This window comes from Hemibagrus wyckioides, linkage group LG19 (assembly GCF_019097595.1).
Source record: "Hemibagrus wyckioides isolate EC202008001 linkage group LG19, SWU_Hwy_1.0, whole genome shotgun sequence".
In the NCBI taxonomy this organism is placed as follows: domain Eukaryota; kingdom Metazoa; phylum Chordata; class Actinopteri; order Siluriformes; family Bagridae; genus Hemibagrus; species Hemibagrus wyckioides.
This window is the reverse complement of record NC_080728.1, coordinates 5,168,416-5,182,309: the sequence shown is the minus strand read 5'-3', so window position 1 is coordinate 5,182,309 and position 13,894 is coordinate 5,168,416. Positions and strand designations below refer to the sequence as shown.

Here is a 13,894-nt window from a genome sequence, read left to right as displayed (position 1 = left end):
CAAGGTCACAACTGTCAGATATCCTTAGTATCCTAGTATCTTTAAATATATCCTATCCATAGACATAAAAAAGAAAGAGAGAGAGAAACAGAGAGAGAGAGAGAGAGAGAGAGAGAGAGACAGAGACAGACAGACAGAGAGAGAGAGAGAGAGAGAGAGAGAGAAAGAGTAATGCTGAAATCACAATGAGTAATGAGGCACTAATCTTTAAAAATGATTCTGTCACTCAGCCAGGAAGCATTGCTAAAATAATCATTATATGGACCACAATGTAATTATTTTAAAGGTCTGAATAAACAGGAAGCTATTTCCTCAGTCTTTGTATCAGAAACTTATTGAGTAATCAGATTCCTAAGACTTGCTGTCTAATCTCTGCAATCTGATGTATTATTGAGACTAAACTGCATAATGATCAATAATAAAAATATTAATGGAAATGATATGACCAGATGAGGTCAAAGCACAAAACTGTTGAAGAAACAAAAGTTTCCTTTTTTTTTTTTTTTTGGAAAGCTGGAGTGTAAAAGGATTTCTTTAGTTGAAGATATCGCCCTCTGGTGGAGTCCGTCATTTCCTCTGAATAATTCACTGCATTGCAGCATTACAACACAGTTTGTAAGCTTCTGCATGCGGACTCTCTGCTCGGAATAAATGAATAGGCAAAGAGCAAATTAAACACGACAGACACGACGTGCACTAGATAGATAGATAGATAGATAGATAGATAGATAGATAGATAGATAGATAGATAGATAGATAGATATTGTTTTTAATCATCCACAGAAATTGTATATTGTATATTGAATGCACTGAATGGAAAGGTGGAAAGAACTTGAGCATGGGGACTGAATGGACTTGAGTTTGGAGAATGAAACGAGCAGACAGCAGATATTCACATCCCTCTGAGTTTCTTGACAAACTTTAGCTTCTACAAGATATAGTGAGGATGTGTGAGATTGTGTGAGGGTGTGTGAGGATGTGATTGTTAGCCCCGACTACACTTTATCAATCTACAGAAATCTCTGCTAACCAATCCATTTGGGTTTCTCACAATGGTCCTAGGTAATCAATGCACTTGACATTTTTTTCTGCTCCACCACTTGTGATTATATTCCTCAGGGAAGGATGAGCTGTTAGAAAATGTATTATTAATATATTTATATATATATATATATATATATATATATATATATATATATATATATAGCACATTCTACTAATATTTACTGTTGATGAAGTGTTTAAACAAATATAAGATTATGAAACTTATTTCTTGATATTTGCACTTTTTCTTTTGGCATATATTTTTGTTTATTTCTTTCTAGAAGGAATGCAAAGTGATCTAGTACTGGAACAAGATGATCAATATTTAGCTTGAAAACTGTAGGTCTAGAAGTAGGCTTCATAATAAGATCTATTAGATAATTTTTTCCTTAATTCAAGACTTAATCTTCACTGCAGTATAACACAGTATAACTGAACCTGGAAGTAAGAGGCACTGCATCAACCAGCCATCTCCAGTTTCTTTACCGGAACCAGTGGATGCCATGGCACGGCTCAGAAGACACAATGTTCCCTACAACTCCTGCCACCCGAAAAGGGGTGAAAGGGCTTAACCGGTAGTTAGGAACATGGCCTTAAACAAGCTCTTGCTCAAATTTCATTCCCTGCCCCCCTGGAGCAATTAGGACATCAGTTTCCCAGACCGCAAAGCTTCGAAAGTGTGCACTTATATTCGAGAAACTCAGGGGGGGAAAATAAACTCCGGAAAAAACACAATGCCAGTGTACACTCTCTGCCACTGCCCACTCAGGCCCCACGAATGGCAGTGGCAACAGCTATTGTGGTCAAAATGTAGTCTAGCACTGCCTTGAGCCTGGAGGAAACCTGACCCCAGTGGCCTTTTCTGAGTTGGGAGATCACCAGGCTAGGACACAGCCTTCGCGACCGGATATCCGAAAGCTCTGTACAGACTGCTGGGGTTGTCCTTATATAGAAGACGAGGGAAGTGCAATCAGTAAACCACTAATTAAAGGCAGAGGTGCGGGCTGATTGGCCCTCATTAGAAAGGCAGAGTACTGCTGTAAAAATACTTCTTTTTCTACCACAAGGCATGTCAAATCAGTCCGGATGTTATCTAATGTCCTTTCAAGTCTATGTCCCTTCAACTCAAAAGAGGGATGTCAAAGAGAATAAGAGATTTTCATATTCAGTTATTATATAGCGTACAGCATTCACATCCATGAGGCTGTTATTATATTCTCAAGAAGCTCAACACAGTGCAGCGTTTATTATGTGTTGCATAAAACCGGCCGGCTGTTAATAAACTAGCTTAGATGAAGTTGCTAATGCTTCTTTCACACTTCTATGACTTGTATTTAGACAGAGTGTGATTAATGTTTCTCCTAGGAAGACAATATTGACCCCTTTCAGGCTCTAGAGACCTTTAAAGCATTCAGCAGAGTCATCACATTACACCACACTGAATTAAGTCTCTTCTCACACACACACACACACACACACACACACACACACACACACACACACACAGGCAACTAAACAGTCCCTGAGGATACGTTAAACTTGATATGGAATTGGGTTACTGTAAGCACAAATATATACGTTTCTCTTTTTATTGTGTTTAGACAGGATATGAGCATTTTCCTTTAGCAAACATAGCAGATTTATTTCCTTAAATAGATTTATTTCCTTCCTAAAAATAATTCTATTTTTGTATTTGATCTTATATTTAATCCTATTTTAAATACTTCTTATTTTCTTTTATGCATGGAGAGTCATAAAAACATTTCACTGTGTCACTTCATGTGACAAATAAAATAAGAATTAGAAATTTAGCATTTATAGAGTGTGAATAGAGTTTGTGCCAAGTATGTGCATCATAGGGAGATCATTTCATCCATGGTGATCATTTTAGGATTTTAAACTTGTTGAACTTCTCTTTGTTCCATTGAGTAAAAGCTCAAGTGAAAGAAGTCGTGTTGTCTAGATGATCACCATTTCCTGTGTTTTGACCACTACTGTGTTTATGTATTAATTTTACGTATAATTCAAACTAGATAGAATTCCTTAAAAGCTTTTTTTTTTCCTTCTAATTTTGTATTATGCAAGTAACAAAGTCAACAACACACTGTATACATCCCTAAACATCCTGCTCACATGACTTTGTTTGGGTGCCTAGACATGTGTTCATCCCTGCCTATTTTTTTTACCGCAACCTGGACAATCACCAGCAGCTCTTCCTCTCCAAAGGATCAAAAATAATGCAACAGGACCACACTATATAATTATAGATGCACACATCACATGTCCACACGAGTGACAACGTAGGCATGTCATGGAGCCAAATCCTGATCAAAGATGCCTCATAAACCTCCACCTGAGGTTAACAGCCACATTGAACGATTGACACTAAGTGTGAGAGTTTTCTAAACAGGATGTGTTAATAAGTGTGATGTGTGAGAGCATGGATTTGGCTTGGACCCGGTATTTTTGGCGCAGTAGGAGGTTCCGTGGGAGGGCAAGAATGCGAGGCCGCAGACTCTCTGGACAGGAGGATTATGGACCGATCCAGGTCGTCTCTGCGTGACAAATGAGACCAGACCACCGCCTACTCACCGACGGGCAAATGACAGGCTTCTGAAAGATCACATTTCCAACAAGGGACGGAAAATGAAGGGGAGAGGCCGGGATTGCTTGTGGCCAGAGCGTGGGCGACTGCGACGAGGACGTGTCCTTTCTCTTTCGGTCCTTCTGTCAGGGATGCTGCGTCTGGAGGACGTCCTGGTCCGGTTGCACAGTGCCATCTTCTGGACAACAATTTAGTTTTTGTGTAATGTTATGATTTAGTAATGTAGTTCTGAGGTATGTCCACCTTAAATGTTTTTAAACCTCTGTGTAAAAATAATTACAGTACCTCTGGCACTTTTCAGATTTTCAGTCCCAATCAGTTTATTCATCAGTCTTTATTCTGTACTGCATATGATAATTTAACACGTCATTTGTTTGATCATTGCAAGAAAAGAAATTCTATGAATTGCATAAAAAGTGCATCCTGTCAGTCCAAGCTGGTCTGGGATCAGACTTTAAAATGATCCTTAATAATACAGTTCATAAATATTACATTATACTACCCTAATAAATAGCATTTCAGAAGAATACTGCCGTTTCACTTTACAGTAGAAATCAGTTTGTAGACAGTTTGTGACAGAAATCTCAGGACCATAAATAAAAAAATACAATATGACACGGACCACATGCTCAGAAATCTTCTCTCTCCTTCCCTGTGCTGCAGTTAGCGAGGAGAGGGCTTGTCCTTAGAGTTTTAAATGACTGGAAAGTTAGCGTGTGTCTGAACTCTGTGCAGTTGTTACTCGAGTAGGTGAGTCTAGTCTTTGAGGCTGGCAAGGTGATCCTTCCTGTTGATGAAGATGCAGTGGAGGGCAACAGGTCTTGGGATGTTCTCTTCCATTCGAAGAGTGATGACAAACCTGCAGATGCCCGTGTTGGGGCAGGCTGAGTACACCTGGCTCATCTTCAGCCCCTCGGGCAGGCTGCAGTGCAGACCATCCACCAGGTGACGCACTGCCACGCGGATGAATGCACCGTGACTCACCACTAACGCGTGGGTGCGCAAGTTCTCAACCCCGTCATTGGCGAGTCCTGCCACTGCTGGCAAGGGCGACTCTGGAAGCTCTGGGCTAAAACTGGGACACGTACTGGGGCAGTGATCAGCCAGCATGCACTGGAACATGGACCTGAGGAACTTGCGAAAACGTGTCTTTACCTGCACACAAACACGCACACATACAGAGGCGAAAAACTAGCTGTTCACAATTCAAGTAGTGTGTGTGTGTGTGTGTTTTTTCTCTGTAAGTTTATTTAAACCTATCTATGTATAACAGTTAACATGTTACGCCGTAAATTATATTTACTGTCATAAAGCAATAAACATTCAATAAAAAAACAAAAATAGATCGCTCTTCTCATCACAGGCAGCTGTGGCAACTCATGATCTCTCCATGATGACACAGCTATCCATAATCAGGGGTCCATGACAGCAAAACCGCCCATTACCGGATGGAAGGGACAGTAATACTCTGTCCCCGGTCAATCAGGGTGATACTATGCATTTGTAGGCTACTATCAGGGTCAAGTATGTGGAAGAGGGCATTTGGAGCTTTCTGCTGAGTGTACTCAGCTGCTCTGAGATATTGAATTAGCAGCAGATTGGAAAGATGCAGTGGCTGGCTTCATTTGTCTTTGAGGAAGCATGTGTTAGCCTTCACCTTTCCTGGCCGGTGGCTGTCATGTGATCTAGGAGTGCTAGCTAATGGGTGGAAACTGGCAAATGATCAAACAGGGAGGAAAATGAGGGAGGAAAAAAGCCAAATCTGTTATCCCTCCATCCAAGTCTAGGACAGAGCCTAAATGTGCAGGACAGAGCCTAAATCTCCAGAATATATCCTAACAGTCTAAGATAGAACCTAAATATCCATGAAAGAGCAAATGTCCAGGGAAGAACCAAAATGTCCAAGATAGAGCCTAAATGTTCAGGAAAGAGCCTAAATGTTCAGGATAGAGAGTAAATGTTCAGGATAGAGACTAAATGTTCAGGATAGAGACTAAATATCCAGGATAGAGACTAAATATCCAGGATAGAGACTAAATATTCAGGATAGAGACTAAATATTCAGGATAGAGACTAAATATTCAGGATAGAGACTAAATGTTCAGGATAAAGACTAAATATTCAAGATAGAGACTAAATATTCAGGATAGAGTAAATATTCAAGATAGAGACTAAATGTTCAGGATAAAGACTAAATATTCAAGATAGAGACTAAATATTCAAGATAGAGAATAAATATTCAGGATAGAGACTAAATATTCAGGATAGAGACTAAATATTTAGGATAGAGTAAATATTCAGGATAGAGACTAAATGTTCGCGATAAAGACTAAATATTCAGGATAGAGACTAAATATTCAGGATAGAGACTAAATATTCAGGATAGAGACTAAATATTTAGGATAGAGTAAATATTCAGGATAGAGACTAAATGTTTGTGATAAAGACTAAATATTCAGGATAGAGACTAAATATTCAGGATAGAGACTAAATATTCAGGATAGAGACTAAATATTCAGGATAGAGACTAAATATTCAGGATAGAGACTAAATATTTAGGATAGAGTAAATATTCAGGATAGAGACTAAATGTTTGTGATAAAGACTAAATATTCAGGATAGAGACTAAATATTCAGGATAGAGACTAAATATTCAGGATAGAGACTAAATATTCAAGATAGAGACTAAATATTCAAGATAGAGACTAAATGTTCAGGATAAAGACTAAATATTCAGGATAGAGACTAAATATTCAGGATAGAGACTAAATATTCAGGATAGAGACTAAATATTCAGGATAGAGACTAAATATTCAAGATAGAGACTAAATGTTCAGGATAAAGACTAAATGTTCAGGATAGAGACTAAATATCCAGGATATAGACTAAATATTCAGGATAGAGACTAAATATTCAGGATAGAGACTAAATATTCAGGATAGAGTAAATATTCAAGATAGAGACTAAATGTTCAGGATAAAGACTAAATATTCAAGATAGAGACTAAATATTCAAGATAGAGACTAAATATTCAAGATAGAGACTAAATATTCAGGATAGAGACTAAATATTCAGGATAGAGACTAAATATTCAGGATAGAGACTAAATATTCAAGATAGAGACTAAATATTCAAGATAGAGACTAAATATTCAAGATAGAGAATAAATATTCAAGATAGAGACTAAATATTCAGGATAAAGACTAAATATTCAAGATAGAGACTAAATATTCAAGATAGAGACTAAATATTCAAGATAGAGACTAAATATTCAGGATAGAGACTAAATATTCAGGATAGAGACTAAATATTCAGGATAGAGACTAAATATTCAGGATAGAGACTAAATATTCAGGATAGAGACTAAATGTTCAGGATAGAGACTAAATGTTCAGGATAGAGACTAAATGTTCAAGATAGAGAATAAATATTCAAGATAGAGACTAAATATTCAGGATAGAGACTAAATATTCAGGATAGAGACTAAATATTCAAGATAGAGACTAAATATTCAAGATAGAGACTAAATATTCAAGATAGAGACTAAATGTTCAGGATAGAGACTAAATATTCAAGATAGAGACTAAATATTCAAGATAGAGACTAAATATTCAAGATAGAGACTAAATATTCAAGATAGAGACTAAATATTCAAGATAGAGACTAAATATTCAAGATAGAGACTAAATGTTCAGGATAAAGACTAAATATTCAAGATAGAGACTAAATATTCAAGATAGAGAATAAATATTCAAGATAGAGACTAAATATTCAGGATAAAGACTAAATATTCAAGATAGAGACTAAATATTCAAGATAGAGACTAAATGTTCAGGATAAAGACTAAATATTCAAGATAGAGACTAAATATTCAGGATAAAGACTAAATATTCAAGATAGAGACTAAATATTCAAGATAGAGACTAAATATTCAAGATAGAGACTAAATATTCAGGATAGAGACTAAATATTCAGGATAGAGACTAAATATTCAGGATAGAGACTAAATATTCAGGATAGAGACTAAATATTCAGGATAGAGACTAAATATTCAAGATAGAGACTAAATATTTAGGATAGAGTAAATATTCAGGATAGAGACTAAATGTTCGCGATAAAGACTAAATATTCAGGATAGAGACTAAATATTCAGGATAGAGACTAAATATTCAGGATAGAGACTAAATATTCAAGATAGAGACTAAATATTCAAGATAGAGACTAAATGTTCAGGATAGAGACTAAATATTCAGGATAGAGACTAAATATTCAGGATAGAGTAAATATTCAGGATAGAGACTAAATATTCAGGATAGAGACTAAATATTCAGGATAGAGTAAATATTCAGGATAGAGACTAAATGTTCAGAATATGTTCAGGATAAAGACTACATGTCCAGGATAGAGACTACATGTCCAGGATAGAGGCTAAACGCCCAGGACAGAGACTAAATGCCCAGGATATAGACTAAATGTCCAGGATAGAGCCTAACAGTCCAGGATAGAAACCAAATGTCCATGATAGAGACTAAATGTCCATGATAGAGACTAAATGTCCATGATAGAGGCTAAATGTCCATGATAGAGGCTAAATATCCAGGATAGAGACTAACAGTCCAGGGTGAAGACTAAAAGTCTTGCCTTTTTAAAGAACTGAACATACATTAGCATCTTTTTGTAGCACTTAGGCCTAATTTTAGCACATGACTTGCTTGAAATTGACACACAAATTAGAAAAAGACTGAACTACATTTAGAAATCTAAGCAGGATAAATTCATTTAAAATTAATAGCAAATTCAAAAATAAGTTAAAATTATACATACTGAAAAGACAGGTATTTATTAAAGTGTTGTAAAAGGCAACCAAGAGCAACACAATGGATTTTAGGCTTTCCAGTCATTATGACAAATGAATACAATTGTAAAATTGTTGTGCAAAAGTGTATTTTTTGTTATAAATGAAGTGGCACTGGAAAAAAAATCAAACTCCAAAAAAGAGATCTTTAGAGATTCCTGATCCGATCACAAACCAGAGTCTTTATCCAAGCACTAGGATGTTACTGATGTTTACCTGCTCGAGAGTTTCTCCACCCGGTGGTGTGAAGTCCCTACAGGCCTGGCCCGCTGCGTTCGCCATGTTCTTCAGGTCTTCTTTAGGCCGCCCTTCAGCCACGCCAAATCCCTGCACACCATACAACCAAATCCAAACCAAGCTCATCAGACACACTGCCTCGGCTTGTGCTGTGTGGTGTAAACTGTACAGAGTATCTGCTGTACTGTACGTGTTAGTGAAGAATACAGAGATGAAGAGGTGTGAGATTCTTACCCTCTCTCTGAGCAAAGGATCCAACACCATGGCAATGTCAGCAGAGTGCAAGTTGTTCCTCAAGATGATCTCAGCAGTCTGTGTGGAAACAGTCAGGAACACATGAACTCCCAGGATCACACAAGAAACTCGAATGTATGTGATTTTCATATTTTTTTTTTTTTTTAAATATACTGAATTCTCATTTTTTTTATTTTAAATATACAGAATTTTCATATATTTTTATTTTAAATATATTGAATTTTAATTTTTTTATTTTAAATATACTGAATGTTAACATTTTCTTATTTTAAATATACAGAATTTTCTTTTTTATTTTAAATGTACAAATGTTCATATTTTATATGTTTTAAATATAAAGAATATTCATATTATTTTTTTTAATATACACATTTTCATTAAAAATAAATACTGAATTTTCATATTTTATCTTTAATTTTAAATATATTGAATGTGGACACTACTGAATTTTTTGTTAACCTTCACAACTATATTTTCTGCTCTACACACGCGCACACGTGCGGACACATACGCGGACACACACACCTGGATGGCTCTCTGCAGATTGCTGACAAACACGTTGGTGAAGTGGAGGTCTTGCAGGTACTGGCCTGCCGCCTCTGCCTGCCGTAGTCCCATTTCTGACAAGGAGGTATCAATACCTTGACCTACATCACACACACACACACACACACACTTTTACCTTACAGTCATCCTTATAGTCATAAATGGTGAAACAAATGTTTCTCCCAAATCCTTGCACATACCTTGCAGCAGTCTGTCTTTGTTGTATTGAGTCTCACCACTGAGAGCAAAACACAAACAATAAGTAACAGCATACAGGGCTTTAATCTGAACAACACCTACACCTGAGCTTCATTTCTGTTCACCAGTGGAAAGTTGCTGACACAATGAGCTTACGAGTATACTGTAAGGTATATATATGTATGAGTATGAGTGTAATGTAATGTATGAGTATGAGTGTAATATAATGTATTAGTGTAATGTAATGTATGAGTATGAGTGTAATATAATGTATAAGTGTAATGTACTGTAATGTATGAGTATGAGTGTAATGTAATGTATAAGTGTAATGTAATGTAATGTATGAGTATGAGTGTAATGTAATGTATGAGTATGAGTGTAATGTAATGTATGAGTGTAATGTAATGCAATGTATGAGTATGAGTGTAATATAATGTAATGTATGAGTATGAGTGTAATGTAATGTATGAGTATGAGTGTAATATAATGTATAAGTGTAATGTACTGTAATGTATGAGTATGAGTGTAATGTAATGTATAAGTGTAATGTAATGTAATGTATGAGTATGAGTGTAATGTAATGTATGAGTATGAGTGTAATGTAATGTATGAGTGTAATGTAATGCAATGTATGAGTATGAGTGTAATATAATGTAATGTATGAGTATGAGTGTAATGTAATGTATGAGTATGAGTGTAATATAATGTATAAGTGTAATGTACTGTAATGTATGAGTATGAGTGTAATATAATGTATAAGTGTAATGTAATGTAATGTATGAGTATGAGTGTAATATAATGTATAAGTGTAATGTAATGTAATGTATGAGTATGAGTGTAATATAATGTAATGTATGAGTATGAGTGTAATATAATGTATAAGTGTAATATAATGTAATGTATGAGTATAAGTGTAATGTAATGTAATGTATGAGTATGAGTGTAATATAATGTATAAGTGTAATGTAATGTAATGTATGAGTATGAGTGTAATATAATGTATAAGTGTAATATAATGTAATGTATGAGTATGAGTGTAATATAATGTATAAGTGTAATGTACTGTAATGTATGAGTATGAGTGTAATATAATGTATAAGTGTAATATAATGTAATGTATGAGTATAAGTGTAATGTAATGTAATGTATGAGTATGAGTGTAATATAATGTATAAGTGTAATGTACTGTAATGTATGAGTATGAGTGTAATATAATGTATAAGTGTAATGTAATGTAATGTATGAGTATGAGTGTAATATAATGTATGAGTATGAGTGTAATATAATGTATAAGTGTAATGTAATGTAATGTATGAGTATGAGTGTAATATAATGTATTAGTGTAATGTAATGTATGAGTATAAGTGTAATATAATGTATAAGTGTAATGTACTGTAATGTATGAGTATGAGTGTAATGTAATGTATAAGTGTAATGTAATGTAATGTATGAGTATGAGTGTAATGTAATGTATGAGTATGAGTGTAATGTAATGTATGAGTGTAATGTAATGCAATGTATGAGTATGAGTGTAATATAATGTAATGTATGAGTATGAGTGTAATGTAATGTATGAGTATGAGTGTAATATAATGTATAAGTGTAATGTACTGTAATGTATGAGTATGAGTGTAATGTAATGTATAAGTGTAATGTAATGTAATGTATGAGTATGAGTGTAATGTAATGTATGAGTATGAGTGTAATGTAATGTATGAGTGTAATGTAATGCAATGTATGAGTATGAGTGTAATATAATGTAATGTATGAGTATGAGTGTAATGTAATGTATGAGTATGAGTGTAATATAATGTATAAGTGTAATGTACTGTAATGTATGAGTATGAGTGTAATATAATGTATAAGTGTAATGTAATGTAATGTATGAGTATGAGTGTAATATAATGTAATGTATGAGTATGAGTGTAATATAATGTATAAGTGTAATGTACTGTAATGTATGAGTATGAGTGTAATATAATGTATAAGTGTAATATAATGTAATGTATGAGTATAAGTGTAATGTAATGTAATGTATGAGTATGAGTGTAATATAATGTATAAGTGTAATGTACTGTAATGTATGAGTATGAGTGTAATATAATGTATAAGTGTAATGTAATGTAATGTATGAGTATAAGTGTAATGTAATGTAATGTATGAGTATGAGTGTAATATAATGTATAAGTGTAATGTACTGTAATGTATGAGTATGAGTGTAATATAATGTATAAGTGTAATGTAATGTAATGTATGAGTATGAGTGTAATATAATGTATAAGTGTAATATAATGTAATGTATGAGTATAAGTGTAATATAATGTAATGTATGAGTATGAGTGTAATATAATGTATAAGTGTAATGTAATGTAATGTATGAGTATGAGTGTAATATAATGTATAAGTGTAATATAATGTAATGTATGAGTATAAGTGTAATATAATGTAATGTATGAGTATGAGTGTAATATAATGTATAAGTGTAATGTACTGTAATGTATGAATCAGTTAGACTGGCTCTATGTGGTTGAAGGTAAAGTGAGCAGCTCTGGTTAAGAGTTTCAGTAGAGCTGGAATAAATGTGGAGCATGAAGATGTTTTCTGTGATTAAACATACAATGAAATATCAGAAGCTTGGATGTAAACAAATAACATGAAACTGAAATAAAGACTTTTAAGGGATGCTCTATTGTCAAGACTCTCTCTCTCTCACTCACTCTCTCACACACACACACACACTCAGTTTCTCTCTCTCTCTCACACACACACACACACACACTCAGTTTCTCTCTCTCTCTCTCTCACACACACACACACACACACTCTCTCTCTCACACACACACATACTCTCTCTCTCACACACACACACACATACTCTCTCTCTCACACACACACACACTCAGTTTCTCTATCTCTCTCTCTGTCACACACACACACACATATTCTCTCTCTCTCTCTCTCTCTCTCTCACACACACACACATACTCTCTCTCACACACACACACACTCAGTTTCTCTATCTCTCTCTGTCACACACACACACACATATTCTCTCTCTCTCTCTCTCTCTCTCACACACACACATACTCTCTCTCTCTCACACACACACACTCAGTTTCTCTATATCTCTCTCTGTCACACACACACACACATATTCTCTCTCTCTCTCTCACACACACACACTCAGTTTCTCTATATCTCTCTCTGTCACACACACACACACATATTCTCTCTCTCTCACACACACACACACTCAGTTTCTCTATCTCTCTCTCTCTCTCACACACACACACACATATTCTCTCTCTCTCACACACACACACACTCAGTTTCTCTATCTCTCTCTCTCTCTCACACAAACACACACATATTCTCTCTCTCTCTCTTTCTCTCTCTCTCTCACACACACACACACATATTCTCTCTCTCTCTCTCTCTCTCTTTCACACACACACTCGTCCTTTCTTCAAGACACTGTAGGAAACCGCTCACCTCTAGTAATGTGCATGCATTAATCCAGCACTATAAAACACCACTTACTGTCGAACGAGAGTCAAGCCAAACGTAATCATAATAAATAAAACCCGCCCAGCTACACACACAAATCCAGCACGCGCCCCTCACTTCCTTGTTTATATGTGGAAGTAAGGCACAGCTAGATGACGTCAGCTAACGGGAAGCTAAAGGCGTCCTGAGTGTTGTGGAAAACACGCGACATCTAGTGGCCAGATGAGCGAACTACACTAAAATAAACTTACTGTGTTTATGTAGTTCAGGTACAGCTGTGACCTCCCAGAAACATGACTTTCTAAAATGAATTGGTCCTAGGTGTGTGTGTGTGTGTGAGAGAAAGAAAGAGAAAAGAAAGAGAGAGAGAGAGACTATGTGTATGTGTTTGTGTCAGAGAGAGAGAGAAAGAGAGAGAGAGAGAGAGAGACTGTGTGTGTGTCAGAGAGAGAGAGAAAGAGAGAGAGAGAGAGAGAGAGAGAGAGACTGTGTGTGTGTGTGTGAGAGAGAGAGAGAGAGAGAGAGAGAGTCTGTATGTGTGTGTGTGTGCGCGCCATGGTTTACCTGGCCAGTTACTAAATTCTGTGATGTTTATTGTATATAGTATTATTTGATCAATTGATAAATTGCATTAAATATAGGATAAT

The 13,894-nt window shown here is 35.4% G+C and overlaps 1 protein-coding gene across 2 annotated transcripts; it reads right to left on the bottom strand.

The window, feature by feature from the left end:
• Positions 1–3,951: 3,951 nt before the first annotated feature.
• Positions 3,952–13,400, bottom strand: tigarb (TP53 induced glycolysis regulatory phosphatase b). 2 transcript variants are annotated; one of them, XM_058416537.1, is made up of 6 exons: positions 13,281–13,400; positions 9,743–9,780; positions 9,522–9,643; positions 8,976–9,053; positions 8,721–8,831; positions 3,952–4,804 (listed from the first exon to the last, which is right to left on the bottom strand). In XM_058416537.1, the coding sequence occupies exons 1-6, from the start codon at positions 13,310–13,312 to the stop codon at positions 4,406–4,408; spliced, it is 780 nt and encodes a 259-aa protein (XP_058272520.1). In that variant the 5' UTR covers positions 13,313–13,400; the 3' UTR covers positions 3,952–4,405. The 2 variants fall into 2 exon arrangements, with proteins under 2 accessions (XP_058272520.1, XP_058272521.1); XM_058416538.1 differs by having other exon boundaries at positions 13,233–13,379.
• Positions 13,401–13,894: the final 494 nt, after the last annotated feature.